This window comes from Artemia franciscana, chromosome 19, assembly GCF_032884065.1.
Source record: "Artemia franciscana chromosome 19, ASM3288406v1, whole genome shotgun sequence".
NCBI classification, from domain to species: Eukaryota; Metazoa; Arthropoda; class Branchiopoda; order Anostraca; family Artemiidae; genus Artemia; species Artemia franciscana.
In genome coordinates, this window is record NC_088881.1 from 26,660,233 (window position 1) to 26,680,409 (window position 20,177).

Below are 20,177 nucleotides of genomic sequence, written 5' to 3' on the forward strand. Positions count from 1 at the left end.
TTTTTGGGTTGATTTTTGTCATAGAATGATAGCCGTGTTGGTTGTATATTTTAACGAAGAAGATGTCGCTGGATTCACATCCTGTTTTTGGAAGGCGGTTGAGCTGACTTCCTTTGCAAACCTACAAGAAATAGATCTACCTATCTTAAGAATAGCAATAAGTAATAGTATTAAGAATAAAAATAAGTAGAATGTTTAAACTTTGATGGACCCGTAGAAACAGTAAATGGAATTGAATATAAATAAGAAATAGAAATAAGAATAGAATAGAAATAAGAATAGTCTTAAGAATAGAAATAAGTAGAATGTTACAACTTCGATGGATCCATAGAAATAGTAAATAGATTGTTACAAATTCCGTTGACTTGTAGGGACGGTACTTTGTATTCCTTGTTTTTACAGGGTGAGAAAGTTTTTTTTTTTTTTACTTGTACTACCCGGGTGTTTTTCAATTGCTTTTGGTCGGGATTCAAACAGTTGCAGATTTTAATGCTTAACGCAAATTTGCCAGTAGGCGTTTCAAGTTTCAAAATTTAATTAAAAAAGTCTTCGATTGACCCTTTTTTTCAATATTGTTAAAATGTGAATTTGAAAATAATTCAGTCTATACACCTCCTTTGGCATGGGCTTACCACTCAAAATAAATTTACATAAGAAGCATTTTCTGGGAATCCATTTTTCACTGTATTTCCTAGTGCAAGCGGCTTGCAATTGATAGCGCTCAAGTTAATAGAAACTGAATACCCAAAATCAACAGACAAATATTATCTCTAAAAAATCAAACAAAATTTTAGGAGACTCATGGTTTATTCTAAGACATATTAGCCTAACAAAGGTGCCAGTGTTCAATTTTTCACTTTTTTTACTTCTTTTTTTTCTGAAAGAATGTTCCGTTTCAGCTAGGGAGACAAATTCCAGGCAGTCTAGAAATTATTCTCTGATTTCTTGAACAAGTTCCAAGTTATGTGGAACTTGAACAAGTTCAAGTAGACAAGTTCTCTATTTCCTGCTATAAATTTTTAATTGATTCCAACAGTTAATATTGTACATGTCTTATAGCAAGTTCTTTGCAATCAGTGAATGTCTTTATGCGACTATGCAGGCTGTTACGCATAGTTTTTGAGATACGACATTTAGCCTGCTTCTTTTCCCTCAGTTCTTTCCAAAAAAGGCTTTATTCTATAGTAGTTTCCATTTCTGTTTCGTATCAGATTCCGTAGGGTTTTATTTTGCGTTGAAACATTAGCACTATATATCTTACTAAATATCATTTTTGGGATCCAGTCGGCTCCAATTTTTTTTTTTTTTTTTTAAACTCCGAAGCTTTAAATTTATACGTTTCCCATAGCGAAGTTGTTTCAATCACTGAATGTCTTTACGTGACAACATCGGCGATAGAATCCCCAGAGTTGCCACTAAATTTTGTTTCGTTAAAAACGTTTTTTTAATGTCGAGGCATTAATGCATCTTACTCCATATCATTTTAATGATATCGTGTCCACCCTGATTCATCATTCTTTCTCAGGTTTTAGTAAAAAAAGAGGCATTATTCTGAAGTAGGATCACAGAATGCAATGTTTAAGGTTAATGTTCCCTCTAAAACATCGATTTTGCAACAAACCTACAGTTGTAACCTGTACAGAAAGGGTGAGTCGACTATATCATTGGATTTGCAGAACAACTGCAAATCAAATTTATAAAATCTTAATTCGGCAAAAGAACAAAGATGAATCTTAGCTATCGAATGATATCAAAACTGTTGTCTTCATTGAAATATCAAAACCGTAAAACTGGAGAAAAACAACGAAAATATTTTCACAGGGAATGTGAACCGAAATTGACAGTTCCTATGAATACGTAATGCGCGGGTGCATGAAAGTGGGTTTCATATGTAATGTCAAAGTAAAACGCTGATTAACTTAGGAGATAAGGCTTTGATCGTGTTGATTATGCTCAGAGCCGTCCAAAGCAGGAGGGGTGATCGGGACAGCTGTCCGGCCCCCGTGTATTGTTGGGGTGGGGAGGGTTCGTGGCTGGGAGCTTGCCCACTTCCATCAAATTTTTGACCTTCTTTCGGCTTTGTTGCCTTCGTGACGGAGGCACTGTAATTATGTTTTCCTCGAGCACTATAAACCCTAGGAACGGCTCTATTACGCTAGGGTTGCTAGTATCAGTGATTGGAAGTAAACGTATTATTAGGCAGCGAGGAAGACTCCTCCTATGATGCATACTGAAATTGTAAGAATTGTAGGCTGTTATATGTAAATTTAATTATGTGTGTATTTGTTAATTTTTACTACTGTTTTGTTTTTTCGTAGACTTCAAAAGAAGTCCTGTAATAAATATCATATGACGCAACCTGGGTGTAACAAATATCATATCATGAGCTATATTTAAAAATTTTGGAGATGTTCTGTTACCCATACTAACGGGGCATTGGAATCCCCTAGAGATCATGTTTATATATCTCAATGCTTAATAACATTAATTGAGAGAAAATATCTTAACCCTTTAGATTCCTGACTATGTCAAGATGATAATTAAGCCCTGAAGGCCCATAATAAATATATGTACAAAGTTTGTACGAAAAGTAGTGGGAATAATTTTTTCCTACCAAAATGTGGTGAAGATCGGGATGCTACTGCGCTGGTTGGGTGCTGTAGGAATTTCATTAGCAGTCGCCAGTTCTATCGGAGTGTAGATCGCGCTAAAAGTAAGCCTCCCTCTAATTGCTTCGTCGTCTCCATAATATACCAGTTGTTGGATGAGTGTTGCGCAATTAATTTTTGTATAAAACTGCCAGCGTGATTTATCTAGTAGGTTTTGAGAGGGAAGAGATTGAGTTGCAGAATAAGGATGAGCGACGGCCTGGACGCCTTTCAACGATAAAATTAAACTAAAGCTTGGTGAAAGTGCGAATTATTTTGAACTCTGATTGCCTACTGACTTTGCGGATGATATCAAAAGAATAATTAAAGTTCCCAAAATTCATGTGCACAAAGTTGTGACTTGAAACTCAACGATAAAAGTTTGTGCGAAATTGGTGACAAAAGTGTTAACAAATGAGCAAAAAAAACCTCATATATGATGTTTTAAGAATTTCTCGATTTTACTCGCAAGAATCAAAATTTCCTCGACAATGCTGTTCAATGGAGGCAAGTCATGGCCTTTTTTAGTAAAATGTGTCAAAGCTCTGAATGGCACACATTTCACAAGAACGCCTTTAAAATTGAATGGTCGAAAATGAAATTGATTATCTTTTTGACTGCAAAGAAGTGGTGTACAGAGAATTTTTACCCTTTGGCAGGACTGTGAATGCTACATTCTACGTAGAAGTACTTGAAAGACTCAATACCTGGAAAACTTGATGGATCATGGAGGCTCCATAGTGACAATGTCAAGCCAAACTGTTTTTTCTGTCATTAGCTATCTGGTTAAACACGGCATCGCAGCTTTCTCAGCCACCCTAAAGCCCATATGAGGTCAGACTTCTTCATCTTACCCTGGCTGAAAAGATTCGCGAAAGGACGGCAGTAAGATTCGGTAGGCCATTGAAGAGGGAGCGGAAGAGCATTCCAGGGGGCCTTCAGTAATTGGCAGAATGAGTGAAGACGCTGTGTTAATCCATAAGAAGCAAAATTTGAAAACCATTTAGTCCATATCATTAAAACTTAACTTTTAAAAAAAAATTCAGTCCTAATGATTTCCTTAAACCCATGTACCTCGTTGTCAATGGTTTGCACTTGGTCCCAGCCTATTTACAATATTCAGAAACAAATAATATAGATATGATGTAATATCTTATTCAGCATCATAGTAAAAAAAGCGCTTAATCACTGCAAGAGAATTAAACAAAAACTACAAGCAAAACAATAATTATCACAATAGAAAAGCAACTTATCAAGTTTGTTGGTCTTTTAATTGTTTTCGGCACCTTTCTGACTGATCGCATTTCAAACAGTAAGCTGCACGAAAAATGTGGTTCTAGGGTCCAGGGCTGTAATATGGATGTCAAGGAGCTGAAAAATTTGGTCCAGGGCTATAATGAGAGAAAGGTTGAGATGACTAGGACACGTTCTGCAGATGAAGGCTGACATATTGCCAAAAATCGTTTTTTTTTTTTTTTTTTTTTTTCTTTTTTTTTTTTTTTTTTTTTTTTTTTTTTTTTGTGAAACGAAAAGCAGGTTGTCCCCGACCCGAATGGGATGGAAGGAGGTCGTAAGGAAGTAATTAAGGGAAATTGGGACTTCTTGTGAGGGTTTAAAGAGGGAGGCTTTGAATAGATTGTGATGAAGGAGGAGTATGCGTAACTCAGTGTTGGCTCATTCGGCTTGGTGCTGCAGTGAGTTGTAAGTAGTGGCAGTTGTGAGTTTTAGTAATTAATACATATATAGTTTAAATACATTTAATATATAAGTAACTGCAGTAATACCTCGTAAGTATACTAAACCTTTAAGATTCAGATGTTTATGAAGAATCAAGCTTATTCTGTGTTAATCTCTGAGTTGTTCATGCTATGTGCTTTCAAGCTTAAATTCCTAGCATAAGGTCCAGGAATAACACCTACACCAACTCCCCCCTCGTGTGCCACCATAGAAGGGGCAAAGTTCCATTCGTCCTTTTCAGGGTTATATTCTTCAACTGTTGATAAATTATTTGCCCCATCATATCCGCCAATAGCCCATAGCTTTCCAAATGACGCCGCTAGTCCAACTCTACTTCTCGTCACTGCCATTGATGCCATTTTATCCCATCTAAATAAGAAAGAGAAAATCAAAATGGCATACTTGTTACAAGGAACGTAAGCCATGGAGGAAGAGCTTCAGGTTCCCTGCTCCCTGAATCTTGGGATAGTTAGTGATATATTCAATATTTTTCTGTAATTACCACAAATATCGTCAATTTCTGTGCTTTTTGAGACGATGTTCCCCAAAAATTGCTGCACCCTTTCACCTCCAAAACAAATCTAGGATATATTTATTGTGCCTATCAAATGGTGATGCACAACAGTGCTAACCCTTTCGCAAGGATCATAGTTTTCGTGGAAAAAGTAGAGAGGAGGGGAGAGAAAACTTTCTATTTGGAATTTTTGACAAATTGTAACTTTTATGTGCGGGAAAATTAAGAATTAAACTTACCATTCGATAAGAAAGCTCAGACAGCATGGTTGGCATTGTTAAGAGAGCGAGACAGTACAAATAGAGAGAGAGAAAAGGCGTGCACTGACCTAATGATAGAGAAGCTTAACCAGTAGAGTGTTCAATCGGTTCCCGCGCAACTGAACCATTGTCTCAGTCCCATTCAACCCAACCTTCGTTTAACTCAACTCTCGTTTAACTTAACGCCCGTGAAGCTTAACCTTTATTGAACTCAAACTTGTTTATCTGAACCATCGTTTAACCCAGTCCTATTTGACTCAACCCTAATTCAGCACAACCCTCCTTAAATCAACAATATACCTAGGAAATGTAATTCAGCCCGTTTGGTCAGAAGTAATAAAATCTGACTCAAATAAAATGTTCTTCATTCATTAAGTAATTCTATTGCAAGTATTTTTTTTTATGCTGCTTTAATGTAAAACTACTCCACCCTCCCTCTAAAAAGTAAAAATTTATGCTTTTGTCTTACACAAAATAATGACGAGAAAGGTCTGGGAAACGGCGCCTTCAATAGGCTCAAGCGCATATGGAAGTCGAAAAATTACTCGACCCGGCTTAAGTTACGCCTGTTCAACAGCAATATCATCCCAGTCCTCCTTTAAGTAGCCAAAACCTGGAGTTTGAACCAGCAACAGGAGAAGAGAATCCTTGCATTCGAGAATAATTGTCTTCGAAGAATTTTAAATATTCATTGGTCAGACAGAATCACAAATGAAAAAGTCCGCAAACCTGCCAACCAGCCTCTAGTGACAGATATGCAGGTGGAGATACTTGGCCATGTTTTCCGAATGCAGGACACTCAGATCCCAAAAGCCACTTTACATTGCCAACCAAACAGAAGTCGAAGACGGGGAAGACGTCGGAACACTTTGCGTCGATCATACCAGTCTGATCTGCGCAGTATCCATGTTTCTCTTCAACCCGATTGGGAAGACATATCCGCAGCTGTCCAATTCGGAAAAGATTTGCGAAGTCTCGTGGATGCCCTGGGTGCCTCTGGCGGCACAGGCGGATCTAAGGTAAGGTCTTACATACTTCAAATTAGCTAAACTTTTCATTTGCAGGGCCCGAACACGCTTGAATTTCATGATTACAGCAATAGCTGCAGCCTAGTACAGAGAAAACCACAGTCGATAGTAGCCAAAAGATTAAAACTGTCTCGTCGGAAAAATTTTCCACTTCTGCTGATTCAGCAATGATATTCCATATATTTAGAATCACCTTAACAACAAAACAACAAAAGTTTATTTCGGAAACAAATTTATAGGAATACTGGAAAAGAACATGAAACAGTGATAATTCCCCATTTTTCTTTTTTATTTCTCCAGCACTAACAGAGAACTGGACAACCATAGAGAGCTGTTCAAGAGGTCATTAGAAAGATAAAATTCATATTTACGTGGTTTTTACAATTTCATAATGACAACATTATCACAAATTTATGGAGGGATACAATTACGCAGTACTGATTATTGTGTTGGGAAATAGCATTGGACGGTAAATTGAATGGTATGTTTATCTTTTAGCTAACGAATTAATTGAGCCTTCGACAAATTTACTGCCAAATAATTTACCACAAAAACATTAAACTTGATTTTACTTAAAGCTAAAAACCCCTTTAAAATTATTCAAACATCAAACCTCACCTTAAGTTTTGGACATTGCAATGTCAGTTGGAACACGTGAGCAAAGCAAGAACAGCACAATATAGCTTCAACTTTCAAATTGCCTTAAAGAGATGGAAAAGTAAGAATTTTTTAGGCTACATTCTAATAAAGAAACTTCTACTAATAAAGAAACTAATAAAGAAAGAAAAAGAATATCGTCTCTCCCATCTTTCTTTTAATGTAATTAAAAAATATACGGCAAAGGTAAGGTTCCTCGCTTATGAATTCAATGCTTATGTAATTGAACTCATAAGTGATTTATTCGTGTACACCTCCGAAGGAAAAAGAAGAAAATTATTTAGAAGAACGTTACTAAATGTTGATGCCAAAATTATTTTACCGTATCTTTAGTATAATTCAACAAACATTAATTTATCTAGATAGCGTTAAGATTTTGTTCAAAAATGAATTTTAAAATATCCTCATGAAAAAAAAAGACATTTTCTGTTATAATTGTGGGAAAGGGCCACAGGAATAATGAGTTTTTCGGCAGACCTTCCCTTTTGGCGTCCCTGCTTGCTCGTCTATATTGTTCCAAAATAGTTTGTGCATTGGATAAAAGTCAATATAGCAAGTTTGCATAAAACCGAGGAAGACATGTCTAAAACAAGCCCTAGGGACAAGGGCCTCAAATTGTGCATACTGGCCACTCTTCCTAGAAACATTTAGAAAAAGGGGACATGTTGCAGCTTGTTAAAACCAAATTAAAGCTAAACGGTAAAGGTAAAGAGCATAGCATTGAACTTTACGAGTTCCTACCGGCTGTGCTGATCTCCCATTCAAGGCCCTTAAACCGGGAAGTGTAATGGAGGGTTGGGGGCTACCCATCTTGTGCTATCGAACACCCTTCCTGTTTACCTTCCCAAGATTTCTCCAGGTACCCATTCAGAGCTGGGTCGATTCTGGCTCAGCTGACAGAGTCACGTCACAGACCCACGTTCCAAACCAAACAACCAGAAACACAAGGATTCGAACCCCTGTCTTCACGGACAAAGACGGACACCAGACTAGATTCTTGATTAATAAGTCTACACATGTAATAGTTGCATGAATAAGTCATAGCCATACAATTATACGATTCAACTGTAGTAGTAGTAGAACAATTTAGTGAAAATAATAATTTTTATATAATAGCACAACAAAAGCGGAGCTTGCGAGGATGTGCTGAAATAGACAAAAAAAGGAGTATGGAGCATGAGACCATTTACTGAAACCAACATAAAAAAAATATTGCAACTGTAAATGTACAATTAGAATAATTACCAATTAGAATTAATTAGCTGGAATTAAACTACATTTAAAATTAAATTATTAATTAGAATAATGGTGCAATATGGGGGAGAATAACTAACATGGAAGCTACCTGTGGCCAATATGCCATGACATTCGGTAGAAATTATCACTTCACGAAACTTAAAAATGCCGTATTTAAGAAATATCCGAAGTTGAGACCTCTAGAAAGTCAAGAACAAATAGGACATATTAAAGAGAAATTCCTGAAAGACGATAGGTCTTTAGGGGATTAGAGAATATTGATGTGCTATGACGGAGTGAAAGGGGGGGGGGGTCTAATCCCCCCAAAAAATAGTTCAGGTTCATGCTCTTGAACTTTTTACGGAAAACGTGAAAAATCCATTGGACCGATCTTGGCAGGTTTTCTCAACCTATTTCCTTGATGTTTGCCGGTCGGCCGGCTTTTGTCAAAACCTAGTATCTATGCCAAATTCAATTTTGACTTAAAAATGGACTTATGCCACTCTTGACACAACCAGTCCAACGTCACAGTCAGAATTTCTCTATTTACTATATTTTCTTAGGTAAAATCTGGAATCTACGAGCTAAAAATTTAACTGTATCTACATCCAAATCCAGAGCAGACATACAAGAATTACACGGCCTATTGTCTACATCCAGGGAGTCGACTAAGAAAACAGAGTTTGGAAAACCTATTGCCACAAATCCATATTTGTCATTTGCCTATTGCCTATTGTCAACAATTTGCCTATTATCAACATCCAGCAAAAATGGGAGTCGAGTTTGGAAAACCTATTACCACGAATCCGTATCTACATCTATTCCTCCCGTTCCGACAATGAAAAAAAAATCAATAGCTTGGAGCTGTCTCGAAAACTCGAAAATGCCTAAACTAGGTTTTGGCGAAGGACAGACGAAGTATGTACATAATATACGATGATTTTGAGCAACCAAGCTCAGCACAGACAAATAAATGGAAAGTTCTCATCATCAGCATCATCAAGAAGTGTTCAAGACCCACTGGTTTCACATTAAATAAACTGATCAGTCATTTTTTAAGGATATAGTTGATTAGCTTCTCAGCTACCCCTAAATCCTAAACCGAGTAATTCAAAGGCCTCTTCTTATTGATAAAGATCGCCAATGAAGTCATCTAACGCGCCCACACCATCTTACTTATAGTTTTATTAAACTGACTCAATTGTACAATCATATTGCTTCAGCGACAAAATATGATTAAAAACTGAACATGTTGACTTACTTATCAATAGTGGGGTTATAGCATTCCATACTCTGTAGGAAAGTATGACCATCATAGCCGCCGCAAGCACACAATTTGTTTCTAAGAACAGCAACACCCAGACGGCATCTTTTTGAAAGCATAGAAGCGACAGTTACCCATTCACCAACAGTTGGGTCTAGTTTCTCAACCTAAAATAGGATCCACCATTTTACTAACAGGAAATTCCAACATAAATTCATGCAGTACTTCAAAAATAAGAGGCAAAATATTAATAATTGGATAAAAGCTTAAATTCTGAACGCCGAAATGGCCTTTTCTCTTTCAAAAGATTTGTTTCCCTCAATTTTTTTTTTGTCTAGAAATTTATGAAGTCACTAACAAAGAAAAGATGAAATATCAATAATAGGGTAAAGGCTCAAACATCGAACCTTGAAATAACGTTTCTTTTTCGAAAAGTTCGCTTCTTCTGAGTTTTTGTTTGTTTGTCAAGGGCAGAGGTTCCCCAAGCTTTTTTTCCATAGGCCACTTTGAAAATTTTACTGGTTCCGGTGGACCCCCTTCAGCAACATTCCTACCATATTTCCAAAGCTCGACAAAAATTTGCTTTGTGGCTGAGTTCCAATCGTGAATTAACAGTTTTCGAGAAAAAAAAGTGAGAATTGATTGGTTCATTAAAAAAACTGATAGTGCAGATGAGTGGTAGTCAAAATGTAAGACTAACCAATAAACAATTGTGTCCATTCTACTTATTTTTTTGGACATCTACTCGCAGTACAAGGAACCAATAAATTATCACTTATTGTATTTAGAAATAATTGGAATGAAAAAGTATACTTTCTTGTGTTGTATTTATTCAAATATCTAATTATAACACTTTTAATTAATAACGTAAAGTGAGTTCTACATTTCTAAAATAACAATAAAAAAAAGTCATATGCTAATGGGAAGTATGTACTTGATGATTTGACAGCAAATTATCAATATTGGGGTTCAATTTGGTTAGGAATAACTGCAGATCTTCCCGTCCTGATATTCGATCTGCTCCTTTTCTCCGTTAAAAGGTTTGTAACGACACTTAAACTCTTTTGGATAAGATATGATGAGGGAACGCTATCAGAAGCTTTCTCACAGTTACCCACAGTCCAGGATATTTTTCGGGTATTTATGCCTGAAACCAAAATGTTTGATACCCTCTTTTAAATTTCATCTTCAGCTCCTCATTAGGGCTAAGCTCGAGTAGCTCCTCTTGTAATATAATATTGCCCATTTTTATTTCATGAAATATATTTATAATCCATGGTGGTATTTCCATCGTCAGAGTATCTTCAAATCTGATTTTGAAGTCATCATGCAGGGCTGATGTCATCATGTTTCTTCTCATGTCATCATGATGTCATCATGATTCTGCAGTCATCATGATTTTGAAGTCATAAATGTTGAACGCATGTCTGAAGATCCTCGTCAAGGCATTCTACACATGACAAGTTTAAAAAAGGGAAAAATTAGCGCCGACTAATATTTTTCTTCATACATTTCAATTTTCCAAGAAAAGCTGAAGTTAGGGCCTTTGCTTTTGTTAAATTGAAACTGTCCCTTGCATTGTAAGTTAGTGTCATAAAATTTTTGAACAAATCTGTCAAATACGCGATGTCTGCTTTCAAATTGATCAGGTTTTCTCATAAATCTGGATCTTTACTTTCCAGAAACTCTAATACTGACCCAATAATTCAGTAAAATCTTGTTAAAAAGCAACTTTCGATAACCAGCGTACTTCTGTATGTAAGAGCAATCGTTGAAATCCTTCATCATTTTCATCGCACGATTGTGCAAATAAACGTGTATTCAATGTATTGCTTCTTATTTTGTTAACTGCATTAATCACGAATTGAAGCGATTGGTACAATTTCTCACTCAAATTTTTCGCTACTATATGTTGTCGGTGGATGGCACGCTGAATTGCAGTTACCTCTAGCATAATTTCTTTAAGATGTCTTATTAACCCACGATATCGCCCAACCATGGCAGGTGCTCCATCTGTTGCTACCGAAATAATGTCTGTGAATGGAATCGATTTTTCCTTTAAAAAATTACTTAGAAGAATAAATATTGATTCACCTTTGGTTAGTGTTTAAGGTTTTCGCGAATAGTATGGCTATTATTTCGCGAATTTGCGAATAAGGTTTTCGCGAATAGTAGCCCTTCATGAATTTCTTGGTCCATGACAAATCGAACATATATGTGTTCATACCAATGCCAATAATAATGCTTCATTACCGGGTAAGGTTGACTTGTCCAGTTGAATAGAAAAATGAGTTGTTTGCAAGTAATTACATATGAAACTTTTGATATCAAAGCTCATTTCATCAATACGTCTTTGTACAGTGATGTTACTCAAAGGAATTCTTTTGAGTATGTCGAATTGAGATTTGTGCAGAACATTTTTTAAAAAGCTCTTCAGCAGTGGTAAAATTTATTGTTCTCCAATGGTGTGCGGTTTTCCTGATTTCGGTATAAGTCATGAGATATTGTAAGATGCTCGCAAGCCATCATCGTTTCTTTCAGACGTTGAAGCAAACATACTGTGCACAGTGGGTATCTTTTCATTTTTTTTTCCTTCAATTTTTGGAAATATTCCAAATCTTTATCAATTTTATCAGGGTGACACCTTCTTAGATGATCTTCGAGCTTTGATGGTTTCATAGAGTCATATGGCATATGGGCAACCACTTGTCTGCTTTTAATGATAGAAAGCCAAATTTTAAATAATCCACACTGTATTGACGACATTTCTTCTTGGATTCAACCATGTTTCGTATCAATTACCTATACATTAAAAAAATATTGTTTTAGTAAATTTATGGCGGTCTTACTTAACAGAAATCATTAAATAATAAATTAAAGTATGAATTTTATAGCCTACAGGCAGGTGATTATTTACTTTTCCGACACTGATAAAAACAAACATCGATTCACATTACTTTTCTTTTCAAAAATTCAAAAACAAATGAAAAACGTTGATCCTTAGCATTCGCACTTATAGTGGTGAAAAATCAAGCAAGTTCATGCAATATCGCAAGCACATTCACCACAAGTCGTATTTCGTCCCTTTGCACGTCTAAACAAGCGTTGCGGAAGGCGCTGACGGCAGCAGCAGTGCTTTGCAAGTCTTGAAATGTTGTAGAGAATATAAAATATGCAAGTTTTTGTCACTGAGCTTCTTAGAATAATATCTGCCTATATCAATAGGTGAGGACAAGTCAACATTTTAGTTATTCGCTATTGAAACCAGATAGAATTTTGTGGACTTCCTTTTACTAATTGTAACCCCCATTTTTTGTCACACCAACGTAGACCCCCGTCGAGCTTCACGTGTACCCATGGGCGTCCACCTGAACCACTTTGGGAATCACTGATCTAGAACTTACGCAACGCATAAGAATAAAAAGAGCACAAGGCTCAAAATCTAAGTACCCAATATGACGTTTCAAATAATTTATTTCTCAGAATTTACATATATATATATATATATATATATATACTAGCTGTTGGGGTGGCGCTTCGCGCCACCCCGACACCTAGTTGGTGGGGGCGCTTCGCGCCCCCCCCCAAGCCCCCCCGCGCGCGTAAGTCGTTACGCGCCATATTAGTTACGCGCCATTGTAGTTGTGTCCCTATGTCCCACCTGTGAATATAGATAGATATATATATATATATATATATATATATATATATATATATATATATATATATATATATATATATATATATATATATATATATATATATGTTTTTAACTACGTAAAACTTGCGAATATACAACATTCTTTGCTGTCCCATTGTCTGTGCATATAAATAGATTGTCAGGTTTACCGACTCTTGAACATGCAACATATAATGGTCCATGGGAAAACAATCCGTATTCAGATCTATACCTCATGATTCTAATGATTGCCCTTGAGCTTTGTTGATGGTGATTGCTAATCGACCATTCCCTGAGTCGCCATCGTCATTTATATATCCCCCTGTGCACCCCGGCGTCCCCTTTGTAGTTATGTCCCTGTGTCCCGGTCGTCGTCATTTATACTCCCTGTGTCCCGGTGCTTTGTTGATTGCTAATCGAACATTCCTTTTGTCCCGGTCGCTTTCTCTTTGAGTGTCGTCATTTATTTAGATTGTCAGGTTTACCGACTCTTGAACATGCAACATATAATTGTCCATGGGAAAAACAATCCATATTCAGATCTATACCTCATGATTCTAATGATTGCCCTTGAGCTTTGTTGATGGTGATTGCTAATTGAACATTCCCTGTGTCCCGGTCGTCATTTATATTCCCAGTATCCCGGTCGTCATTTGTGTCCCAGTGTTCCCCTTTTAGTTTTTTTTTTATTGGTCTTGACCTTTTTTTAGGTTTTTTAGTTTTTTTCTTTTTTCTTTTTAGTTTTTTTTGAAGTTTTTATCTTTTTAGTTTTTTTATTTTTATTTATATTGTTTTAGTTTTCTTTTTCTCCTTTATTTTTCAGTTTTTTTCCTTTTTTTAGTTTTTTTTTTCTTTTTTAGTTCTTTTAGTTTTTACCTTTTTTAGTTTTTTTTAGTTTTTTAGATGAAAATTTTTTTTAATTTTTTTCCTTTTTTTCTTTTTAGTTTTTTATTGGTTTTTACCTTTTTTTTAGCTTTTTTAGTTTTTTTTTCGTTTTTTCTTTTTACTTTTTTTTTAGTTTTTATCTTTTTTATTTTTTTTTTATTTTTATTCTTAATTTTATTAGTTTTCTTTTTCTCTTCTATTTTTCAGTTTTTTCCTTTTTTTTAAGTTTTTTTTTTAGTTTTTAGTTTTTTTAGTTTTTTAGTTTTTTTAGTTTTTTAGCTTTTTTATTTTTTTTGTTAGTTTTTAGTTTTTTTGTAGTTTTTGCCTTTTTTTAGTTTTTTCAGTTTTTTTTTTAGTTTTTAGTTTTTTACCTTTTTTAGCCTAACCAGGATTTGAACCTGGGACCTTCATTCTCCGTTCTGACACCCTCTCTCACCGAGTGACTACTCCAGCATGTTCATTTTGGTGTTTTAAATGGTATATTATTAACCAAATTAATGTGTTTTACAATATACTAAGCATCGTCAAAGCAAAAATGACGACAACTAATTTCATGACGTCAGCCGACACAGAAACATGACGTCACCTGATCCACAGATCCACAGACAGACAACTTATTTTTATATATATAGATATATATATATATATATATATATATATATATATATATATATATATATATATATATATATATGTATATATATATATATATATATATATATATATAAATATATATATATATATAAATATATATATATATATATATATATATATATATATATATATATATATATATATATATATATATATATATATATATATATATATATATATATATATATATATATAAGAACTCACCTTCTGAGACGCATTCTGACTTAAAGTAAAAAAGATTACAGATATTGAGTAAAAAAAACAAAACACGAAGTGCCACAAGGAGCTTCTAACTTTTTACAAGTTCTGAATGATTTCATCAGCAATTTAATTTCTACTGATGATATCGAGGGATGAGTCCCTAAAATTAACCTTATAATTTCAGTATTGTTTCCAGTAGTGTATCCAAAGTGCATTTCCCCAAGTCACAACAGTGAGAAGGAGGACTAAATTTCATGATAATCATTATTAACCCCTTTTACTCACCGAATCAAAGATACTCAATCCATCATGACCACCAACAGCGTATACAGCACCGTTTAATGCCACGACCCCAGCAGCACTCCTTTGTTTCAGCAATGGGGGTCCATCCCGCCATTCATCTTTCTCTGGGTTATAAATTTCAACTGTATTCAAAGAAGTAACTCCATCATATCCTCCACAGACGTAGAGCTCGTCATTCAAAACAGCAACTCCAACAGCACTAACAAAAGAAACAGTAAACAGTAAAGCAATTAAGGATAAAACACTGAAAGAAACAGGGAAACAAAAAAAGAAATCTGTCATATTTTACAAGAAGGCCCGGGCTCACTGCAGTTTCATGCTCATATATTTATTTCATATGCATACATGTAACCTTTTTGTCAAATTCTGATAATCAGTTTCGCATACTGAAAGATTCAAATAAATTACGAATATGAGTCACATCAGAAATGTGGAACCTAAAAGATAGCCTAACAAGGTGCTCATTTTGAAGTTCTGCAAAACGTCGAAGTACGGCTCACCTAGTACTTTGAAAGTGTATTTCGATTCTCATGAAGACCTTGAAGAATTCCTAAGGAAATCAGTGAAAATCGGGTTTGATCGTCTTGTTACTTAAGAATTCGTGTTCATTCCGAAACACTGTTATTCTTGTCGTAAAATTGGTCACATAGCGGCTGATTGTCGTGATACACCCATCTGTTCGTGACGTGGATCCATCGATCACCAGTCAATCCGAAGTACATGACACACAGAAGGATGTTCTGCGTGTCAAACTGCGGGCCATACTTGCTACAGCATAAAGTGTCCCGAGAACTGCAGGAAAAGACCCTCAAGTGCACCATGTACCCAAGCTCAGATCAAAGTGAAAAGCTGACTCTGTACTCTTGGAACATAAATGGTGGTTTTATTAATAAAATCCCACTATTTAGTGATATTACTAGTGCAATTGATATTCTGTGTGTCCAGGAACACTTTTTGTCTTCCAGGAGCTCAGCTTCGCTTGAAATAAATCAGGATGTTACCTGCTATTGTGTATTTGCTAAGCGTAATAATGCTCGAGGACGACCCTCTGGTGGCTTAACCCCGAATTTAAAAAGTGATTTGAAATCTAGTATTTTTGATGAGCGTGATAATTTCCTTGCTCTGCACTTTGAGAGTTATGTGATAGCTAATGTTTATCTGCCAGTAGATTATTGCAATGGCCAGTTCGAACGTCTGTTTACTCTGACTTGTGACCGACTTGCTTCGTGTCTTCATTAACTTAAGCGTCTGAAAATACCGTAAATTACTGTAGGGGATTTTAATTGCAATCTTAGCACGGATGATTCATCACCACGTGTTTATCTTCTACTTAATCTATTTGATGGTTGGTTTGATATACTTGCAAAAGATTGTAACTTCACTTATATTCATGTATCATCTTCTATTTCACATCTCTATTACATAGTTGCATCTAAAGATGTTGAAACAACATCAGTGTCAGATTTGTCTGAATATCAAGTTTCTGATCACTTGCCTATCTCACTTAGCTTACTCGTGCCACTTTACACATGTGATAGTCCAGGATCAATTAGAAATGGTTACAAGTGAAGTTTTCGTCGGGTTGGATCAAAATTACTTTTTATCGAGAGTTCAGATCAAATTCTGCGCCAAATCTGACTCACCTTTCAGCTTTTGCCGCAATATGTGAAACAACAACAAAAGATATGTTATGCGTTTGTTATTGGATATTTATTGAGCAAATATTTGTTACAGTGTATTAACGGCAGAAAAGATAGCTGTTCCACTTGCCGGTCTTTGTCACAACATTTGGCCCTGGTAGAAGCGTGTAATAAAGTGAATTTGTGGTTCCACATTCGGAAAGAGTGTGGACAACCAAGATACGGTATACTGAATCAGATTCGAATTTGCACTAATTGAAAATTCAAAGATGCTCTTCCTCAGCATAGGAAAGACATAATCAATGTGTCATCTGATAAAACTGAAAATTACCCAAACCTATTGTGGGAAATAATTCCCCGCTCTTTTATATGAAGAGCAGCTTGAAAATTTTTGACACGGAGATTGCCAACTGATTTTAAAGTTTCCATATCTGCCATTGAGCGTAGTATTAAGCACCTAAAGCGGAAAGCTTCTTGCAGGATAGATAAGGTTAGCGCTATGCATTTGAAGAATGGAGGAATCCAGCTTAGATATCATCTTGCTCTTTTAATACAGATGGTTTTCACACAGGGAGTTGTTCCATCATTCTTTCTGCATTGGTGAATTGACACCTATTCCCAAGAAAGGAAAGCTGACAAGTCAGTGTTCTTCGTTCCACCCGATAACTGAGTCAACTACCCTCTGCAAGTTTTTGGGCTGTTGTTTATCGAAGAATTGAAGCATAAATGTTATACCCCGCCATATCAGTTCGGTTTTTAGCAAGGCTTAGGGTGTTCTGACGCTCTTACTGCGGTGGCGAATGTCTTAGTCGATGTAGATGATTGCGGTGAAACGCTTCTTTTGGCCAGACATGATGTTCGTCGGGCGTTCGACTCACTGGTTCATGCCCCAATGCTTTTGTTTGCAGCAAAACAATGAGTGAATACGTCTGACATTAGTACTTTACGAGACACGTACTCGAGGCAGAAAATTCACCTTGATCTACCTCTCGATAAATTTAGCCCTTCCGTACCGTGTGACAAACTTGTTGATGTATGTAAAGGTGCCAGGCAGGGAGCTCTCTCTTTCCCAGCACTTCAATAATCATGTCCTAGATCCTCAAGCACAGTGACCTTCATCTTGTGTCCTGCTTGGTCTTAACCTTCCTCTTGTTTCTCATGCTGATGACACTCTGAGTATCAACTTGTCCTTAGAGAGGATTTCCAACATCCTTGAAATATTAAGCCAAAGGTACATTGATATACGCCTTGGTTTTAACCCCCCAAAAATCAGAAATAGTGTTGTTCAACTGGAAAAACTCGGCTAGACCCTCTTCAGTCCGTCTGAGGAGCTCTAAAGTCAAACCTGTAGAACCACTTAGCTCATCTCTTAAGCATACTCACCAACTGCTAGTATCTCATATTCAGCACCACATTTAAACTACATATGCTTCATTCATTAAAGCAAAGCTTCGCCTCAATAGCAAAGCTTTGTTAGAATAATAGCCAAATCCATCGGCTCTTTAATTTTAAATATGGAAACAAATTCAGTGCTACTAAGACAGACCGGACAACACAAAAATTTACAACATTTAAAACAGCGAACACAAATTCAAGAACAATTACAGATTTTAAAATCTCGAAAAAAAGACGGATAGTGAATATGCGAGAGGGCTACTAAGTTAAAAAGAGAACGACGATAGATACCAGGTAGCCGTATTATTGAACTAAATACCGCCCTTTTTTTACATTTAAAATTAGTATCGCCTTCAAACCTTGGGCTGAAGCACAACAAGATAACCCCTGACGAACAACAATATCAGAAACCAGAAATGAAATACTCCTCTCGCAAATTACTTCAGCTCGGTTAATACCCACAATAAAAAAACCGCTGAGAAATAAATAACATGCTTCAACAAGCTGAAGAAGGTCTAGGCAGGGAATCAGGGAAAGAGCAGAAACAAGCGCTAAAACGAATATGTGATAGCGCATATCCTTGAAAATTCCTTGTGCGAATAGCAAAAAGTAGGATCCCCAAAAACAAGAAAAAAAAAAGATTGAGTATATTTTATTCTGGGGAGGTTTTCGAGCATTTCGTGTTAGAATATTTCTCCATGAGTGCAATTTCAGAACCGATTTCATTAATAAGAAATTTCAAGAGTAAAGGCGGAGGGGGGGTTATGTCCAATCTCTACTTTTTACATACAACTTGCCCTAATTTGCACTTGCAAGGATTAAGGCTTCTTGAGTTCTTCAACTTATCGACATTAACATGGAATAGTTAAACCTTGTGCAATACTAAAGATTTCTGCAAAGTCCCCCACACTAAATCCCTCAATGTGACCCAGATCTTTCCATTACGACGAACTCTCTAGCTTCCAAAGTTTCCAATTGAGTAAATGTACAGATTAGTTCAATACAGCCCAATTGGCCTGTAAATTCAGACAGATACTGTCCAATAGAAGGAGACTACCCCACACTAAATCCCTCAATGTGACCCAGATCTTTCCATTGCAACCAGCTCTGTAGCTTCCAGAGTTTCCAATTGGGTAAATGTACAGATTAGTTCAATACAGCCCAATTGGCCTGTAAATTCACACATATACTGTCCAATAGAAGGAGAGTACCCCCACATTAAATCCCTCAATGTGACCCAGATCTTTCCATTACGACCAGCTCTCTAGCTTCCAGAGTTTCCAATTGGGTAAATGTACAGATTAGTTCAATACAGCCCAATTGGCCTGTAAATTCACACAGATACTGTCCAATAGAAGGAGAATACAAACAACTCACTTCTTATTTTAGATATCTTATCTTAAATTCAGGTTCTATTGGTTGGGTTCGATTAATTGCATTCTACACTACGGGGGAGGGATTGACTTGCATCTTTACCTTCAATTCTTAGAGCTTAAGATTCGCTTAAGTTACAGCTTAAGCTCTGCTTTGTGTGGCCTTATTAACTTGGACGAAACTTCAGAGTTTGAATCTCCGCAAAGATGGCTCAAACTCTATAGAAAAGCAGACGATACTTATGAAAATAAGTTTATGTGCATAGGGTTTGTATTTTTTGTTTCCCACTTTTCCTTATATTTAATGTTTATTTTAGGTTAGTTTGTTAGTTCTTTTTTCTCCCACTTTATAAAGGCTTCTGGAAGTGAAATCTAATTATTAAGAATTTTTTTATTGTTACCAAAAAACAGTTTTTCTATTGATTACCTTATTGAAAAATTAAACTTTTTGTTATAGATTTTCTATGCTTTATATGTTTTTCTAAGTTTTCATTTCATTTTAATTATAAATTGAAATGGATATCACAATGTACCAGATACAAAGACACGGCAAAGAAGGATTCTGTCTTATTGAAAATTTATACCCTTAGTCTATGTTTTCATTTCGTTTTAACTATAAATAGAAAGGCATTGGGTCTAACAAATAATATAATCCATTTGTACACTATGTACTCCATTAATTGAATGCTTAATGGATTAATAT

The 20,177-nt window shown here is 35.8% G+C and overlaps 1 protein-coding gene across 2 annotated transcripts in view; it reads right to left on the reverse strand.

Annotated features, from left to right (window-relative positions):
* Nucleotides 1–3,783: 3,783 nt before the first annotated feature.
* The window catches only part of LOC136039496 (kelch-like protein 18), a 53,107-nt gene continuing 36,713 nt past the window's right edge, over nucleotides 3,784–20,177 (reverse strand). For both annotated transcript variants that reach the window (XM_065723283.1, XM_065723284.1), the window contains exons 9-11: nucleotides 15,049–15,265; nucleotides 9,342–9,511; nucleotides 3,784–4,754 (exon numbers count right to left, since the gene is read on the reverse strand). In XM_065723283.1, the coding sequence (XP_065579355.1) occupies nucleotides 4,484–4,754; nucleotides 9,342–9,511; nucleotides 15,049–15,265 (658 nt within the window). In that variant the 3' untranslated portion in view covers nucleotides 3,784–4,483. The remainder of the gene's footprint in view (nucleotides 4,755–9,341; nucleotides 9,512–15,048; nucleotides 15,266–20,177) is intronic.